At 35.8% G+C, this 6,633-nt stretch overlaps 1 protein-coding gene across 2 annotated transcripts; it reads right to left on the reverse strand.

The window, feature by feature from the left end:
• Positions 1-265: 265 nt before the first annotated feature.
• On the reverse strand, positions 266-5,381 carry LOC118583155 (olfactory receptor 1086). 2 transcript variants are annotated; one of them, XM_036186527.1, is made up of 2 exons: positions 4,458-5,360; positions 266-283 (listed from the first exon to the last, which is right to left on the reverse strand). In XM_036186527.1, exons 1-2 carry the CDS (start codon positions 5,358-5,360, stop codon positions 266-268), a joined length of 921 nt encoding a protein of 306 aa, XP_036042420.1. The 2 variants fall into 2 exon arrangements, with proteins under 2 accessions (XP_036042420.1, XP_036042421.1); XM_036186528.1 differs by lacking the exon at positions 266-283 and having other exon boundaries at positions 4,428-5,381.
• Between the last annotated feature and the right edge of the window lie 1,252 nt (positions 5,382-6,633).

Here is a 6,633-nt window from a genome sequence, read left to right on the forward strand (position 1 = left end):
AATCTATTAATATTTGATGACCATGTTGGGTGCCAATTTTAGATGAATTTCTAAATGTCTTATTAAATAAAAAACACAGAGCCAGATATAGGGGTGAGAGCCTAGAAAAGATTAGGGAAATAAGAAAAGCCACAGCTAACCTTACCTCACCAACTCAGCAGCTTCTACCCACACCTGTATGCTTTGCTGTTCTGCCATCTGATTGTTCTCTCTGTCCAGCTACATCACTTCCTATTCCTGCCCAGCTCTGTCACTTTATGTCTGTCTATACAGACCTCCAGACCTCCATGGCTAGCTAGTGTTAGAATTTAAGGCATGCGCCACCACATCTGGCTCTGTTTCCTGTATGGCCTTGAACTCACAGAGATTCAGACAGATCCCTGTTTGCACATTGATAGGATTAAAGGCATGTGCTATCATTGCATGACTTTGTGTTTTACTTATAATGGCTTGGTTTTTCTTCTGATCTCCAGGCAAGCATTATTTATTAAAACACAAATAAAATATCACCACATTTCAGCACAAATAAAATATCACCACAGTCACACATACAAACAAAAAATAAGATGGAGATAAGAAAGTATTTCTTCAAATGGTTGTGGGAAAACTGGATGTACAAATTCATAAGAATGAAATTATACCAGTATCTGTTACTTTATAGAAAATATAATGTCAAATGGATCAAAGATCTGAAATTTTAAACACTGAAATTATTAGAACAAAACATGGTTTATAGGTTAGAAGTATAGGAACTCATTTTCTGAATAGGAAGCCATATGCCCCAGAATTAAAACCAACAAATGATACGTACAAATACATAAAACTAAAAAGCTTCTGTACAGCTAAATAAATAACAAACTGCCTGAAAAGGAATTCCACAAATGGGAACGATTCTATACTAGCTGGATATCTGACAGAAGATTAATATCCAAAGTATATAAATAACTTTTAAAAGATTACAGAAATAACATTTAAAGAAGGATCCTGGTGTCTTAATCAATAATAGGGACTTACCTTCCACCTATCAGTGGCAACCAAGCTGAAACTGACCTGAATGTCCCCTCCTCGAGTAGATTTCATGGTACCAGAAGTTACCAAGTAAGTTTCCAAAGGAGGGAAGCAACCAAATGTCTTACACAGTTATTATACCTATGAGGCAGAAAAATGACTAGCCTAGCATGATAACCTTAAGGGTATAGTAGTGGCATGTATAACTTGGAAGTTACCAACATCTCTGTAATTGGACACAAGACCTACTTACCAAGAAGGATGTCATAACTGGTACTAGAAAACTAGCCAACTATCTAAGGCTAGTGAATTCATTCATACTGAATTAAAACCTACAAGCAACAGTTTACTGAGCTGTCATAATCCCCAAGTATAAATATGCATCTTTATATACACAGGTAGTTGTAGTCCTCACTTCTCAAGGAAAATTCTCTTTTCAACAGATGGAGACCATTAGCAATCAAGGTACAGAATTGTGGACCCTTGTCCCAGTGGATAAATCTATAAAATGAATCTTACATCTAACGCTCCCTCAAGGAATATTGCAAAAGAAGGGGCAGAAAGACTTTAAGAGCCAAAGGATCTAGAGTTTGCTGTAAGACTGTCTCCTAGTAATGTCCCAAGGTTTGTTCCTAAATACAGTCCAAACCACTCAGCTCTGAAGGAGAAAGGGAACACATACTACCACCAAATACAACTAAGTTCTTATATTTAAAGATAAACCATATCCTGTGTCTGTAACTCAGCCCAATGTGGAGAGGATTAGGAAGTGAAGTGAATATATAAATATCATCTTCCTGATTCAGAATTAGGTTCTAATGTTTAAGGAGAGTCATTGTAAGATGGCTCATAAATGTTGCCTGATTTTCAGATGATTTATTGGATTTTATTATAATTCAGTGCCTCATGGGAAGCCTATTCTTTACTTAGATAAGGTAGATTAATAGATAGTATATATGTTAATGATTAGGGGACTTAAGCAGTCTGTTCCATTTAGGGTCAATAGCTGATATGTGTTTCTGACAGAGTAATGGTGGGAATCTTGAATTTGAAGAGAATCTACAAAAGATATATATTTTTTATTTCCTCTGTCACGGTGGGTAGAAGATATAATGACATAAATATTGTGGAAAGTCAGATATGGGGAGCATATTTTTGTAATTTCATTGTACATTGGTGGAATCTACAGAAAACAAGTGGAAACACTTTAAAATGTGGGTAAAGATATAGAGATGAAAAGGAATGTGTATAGGAGAATAGCCTTGGCTCTGGGCAGCTATGAAGCAATGTGTGTGTGGGTGTGTGGGAAAACAGATTTTTCTGAGTGAGTAACTAGAGGAAAGATGGTAGAAGTGAGTCTTGAAACAGGACTAGAGAAAGAGGGAGGCTTTGCTTTGGTACAGCTGTGAGGTTGAGAGACTGCTGAAGTTGGATGTAGTGAGTATTCTATAATGAAACAGGGTATGAGAACAGAATTTGAAATATGGGGCAGTGTTGGCAAAGTGTGGGATAATTATGGAGACAGAAGAAAACCCAATGTGAGGGATTACAGATTACTTACCATATACCAAACAAAAGTTTCTGTTTCTAAGAATTTTTAAATCGCAAGTATAGTTTTCAGATCATATGTTGCTATTCAATTTGTATTTTCCTCAATGGTTTTACAAATTAAAATTACTACTACTATTATTATTACATCTAATATTACTCATGAAGATTAATAATTTTAAGATTGTAGAGAAAGAAGTTGTTATTCTTCAGATTCTTAAGACTGAGTCACATACCTTACAGATTCTAGTGAAACAAGGAATATGGAAAAGGTCTTTTGGAAATGTGGGCAAAGCCATGGTGGACACCAAAGTTGAGTTCCTAGCATTTCTAGATCACCTAATGTGTGGAAACCCAGAATCTCTGATGAAGTACTAGGGTTTGTGGACCTGGGTGGGACTCAGCAATATCAATCAGACAAAGACAAAGATTAGGGAAGGACAAAATGCCTGGTAAGGGAAGAGTGGAAGGATTGGTGAGGTCAGGAAATCTGGTAAAGGTAGGGTGGAGACTCTGGTAAGGGTAGTATTCCTGGTAAAAATAAAGCCCACGTAGAGTAAGAGCAGAAGCATTGGTAATGGATATGTGAGGCACTCGCACACAATAGAGTGATCCATCTTGGCTTGCCTTTCAGACACTCTGGATTCAATACCACATAGTGGTAATTCACCAGGAGGGAGAGTAGAGGAGACTTGGGAGAATGAAAAGGTTGACTACACATTTATGGTACAATGGAAGTCTTTCTTCAACTTACATTTAGTTGGAAAGTAGGACACTTTCATACACATATAAAAAAGAGATGAAAATTTGCATATAATTTTGCATAAAGAGGAATAAAATTTACTGAGATTGAGTGATCACTCAGAAGTTAGGTGGGCTTGCCGCCTTTGCAAAGGACTTTAGTTTGGTTGCCATCATTTATTATCAGTCAGCTTGAACTTTTCTGTAACTCCAGTGCCCAGTGATCCAACGTTTCCTCCTTCCTCACTGACCTGCATCTTCCTCTCCCCCAGTGCTCCACCCAAACTTTCCCACATACCACTCCTTGCTCTCTTTCAATTCATACCATCTTTTTTTCATTAATTCTGTTATGAGCATATATGCATACATACATATATACATTCTAACACAAGCTGCTCCATATGTATAATGTTTCTTTAATCTGCTTCCAATGTAGTCCTTACCATTCATCAAGAAAATGACTCTTTACTACAGGAGACCATTACAGACAATACAGTCAATCAAGTTGCATAATTCTAGTGCCCAGTCCCAGTAACTATATCTGCCCAACAGCACTTGCACATTGTAGAAGAGGGAACAGAAAGATCGTAACCCCAGAGGATCAAGAAGTTTTCTGTGAGATTGTCTCATAGTAATGTCAGATGCTATGTTCATAAGGTCTAGCCAACTTGACTGCCGAAACGTGAACTGAACAAGGACAACAATATTTTATTTAGCCATTGCGATATAATAGTAAAATTATTTTAAATTTTTAATATGAGAGAATTTACAATATGATTTATAAAGAAATGAAACAATCTAAAATTATATTACAGGTTATTTAAATATGCATATAAAACAAATCTAAGCATATTTATTTATTTGTACATTATGCATTTCATGTAGTGTCGGCACTATGCAAAATATGTATAAATATATATGATTATGAACATTAAAAAAGAAATTGGATAAATAGTCTTTCTGTTTTGAAAATAGACCAGAGAGGCATTAACTAATACCTTTAATTTCATGTTTACTGAGGACTGAAATATTTTAATGAATGCAAAGTAACATTTTCAACATAAATTTTCATATTTACTTATAGAATAGAACTTTTATTTTTTCATATATGGTTTATAGAAAATACAGTTTTATCCATAAATTTGTCTTTTACCAAATACCTTTTTCATTGCCTCTTTTACATCTTTGTTCCTCAAACTGTAAATGAGAGGATTTAACATGGGAATTATAATGCTGTAAAATATTGACACAACCATGTCATGCTCCAAGGCATAGCTGGAACTTGGTCTCACATACATGAAAAGAACAGTACCATGAAAAATGGACACTCCAGTTAGATGAGAGCCACATGTGGAGAAGACTTTTTTTTTACCTTCAGCAGAACGAGTCTTCAGAATAGCAAACAGAATGAAGCCATAGGAGATCAGGACGATGAGGATGGTGACTATCTCAATAGACCCAGCACAATAGAAGAGGAGAAGCTGGTTGATGTGGGTGTCAGAACAAGAAATTGCCAGGAGAGGAGGGATGTCACAGAAAATATGACTGATTTCATTGGATCCACAAAAGGACAGTCTGAAAGTGGCAACAGTGTGAATAACAGCATGTAAAATTCCACCAGCATAGGAAGCAATGATGAGTGGCACATAGACTCTGGATGACATGATTACTACATACAAAAGTGGGTTATGAATGGCCACATAGCGGTCATAAGCCATTGCTGCCAAAAGAAAGCATTCTGTTGTACCAAAAGTAACAGCCAGAAACATCTGTGTAGCACAGCCAATGAATGAAATGACTTTCTTCTCTGATATAAAGTCAACTACCATTTGTGGAGTGATAACAGAGGAATAGCAGGCATCTACAGAGGACAACACACTCAGAAAATAGTACATGGGGTTGTGTAGGTGGGAATCCCCTATAACTAGAGCAATCAGTCCTAAATTCCCCATGAGTGTGAAGAGGTAAATTGCTAGAAAGAGGAAGAAGGAAAGGATCTCCAGGTCAGCATTGTCTGTGAAGCCCTTCAGTACAAATTCAGTGACTTCAGTGATGTTTTCCATGTTGAAATCTCATAGAAGGAATTGAAAGCAATCAACAACTCATAGTTCATATTACTGTAAAGAATCTAGAGTAGTTTTGCTATAAATAAGGTGAGCTGTGCCTTTATGTGTATTTACGCAGAAGCACACTTTCAGACTGAAAGAGGCACAGATACATACACATAAGCACACATATCACAGGACTTTATGAGCTACAGCAGAGGATAAGGACATGGTGATGATTTAAATTTCAATACACCACTCACTGAAGAATGACTTGGAAGGTATGTGTATTTTCCCAGTGTCTTATTTTAATTTTATTTTTTATCTTAAAAAAAAATCTTCCCTCTTATATTAAATCCTGACCTCAGTTTTCCCCTTCCTTTGAACTTCTCAGTTCCTCTCCCCATCTCCTTTCTCCCTCAGATCCACTTCTCCTCTGTTTCTCTCAAGAAAAAGCAGGTCTCCCAGGGTTATCAACTGAAGATGGGGAAGTTAACACAAGACTAGGTATAAACTCTCACATAAAGGCCAGATGAGACAACCCAGCAGGAGGAAAAGAGTTCCAAGATCAAGCAAATGAGTCAGAGACAACCTCCACCTACAGTTGGGAGTCCCATGAGAATATCAAGCCTCACAACCATAATCTATATGCAGAGTTCCTAACTCAGACCCATATAGCCTCCCTGTTTTACCCTGTGTCTTAATTCATTGTATTCCTTTTTAAAATGTTCTATTTTTTATATTATAATTTAATTACATCATTTTCTGTTTCTCTTGCTTCTTCTAAGCTGTCCTTTGTACCTGTATCTTCCTCCTGCACCCTCTTCTAAATTCATGCCCTTTTAAAATTAAAATTTAATTCTATCTCTCTCTCTCTTTCTCTCTCTATATATATATATATATATATATATGACATAATCCTTCTTATACTGTATGCCTACTACATAACCTACAGCTTATTCTATTAGAAGTTTTATCTTCAACTATAATAAAACAGAAATTCATATAGGTATAAAATCCACCTATTGAGATAGAACTTACTGAGTTGTTATACATGACAGAGCATTGTACTAGAATAAGAATTCTAAATGTGTCAGAAATCCTATAGAATAATTTGCTAAATTTTATATAATAGTGGTCAGTGAATACTAATATGCATTAATAGAATGGGAGAAAGCTTTATGAGGAAAATATGCCAAAATCAAATCTTTAAAAAGCAAATTATAGAATGTGTTAGTATATACATTGATTCTCCAATGCAATATACACAGATTATATTCTATAAAACATT

The sequence above is a fragment of the Onychomys torridus genome, chromosome 4 (genome assembly GCF_903995425.1).
Source record: "Onychomys torridus chromosome 4, mOncTor1.1, whole genome shotgun sequence".
NCBI lineage: Eukaryota > Metazoa > Chordata > Mammalia > Rodentia > Cricetidae > Onychomys > Onychomys torridus.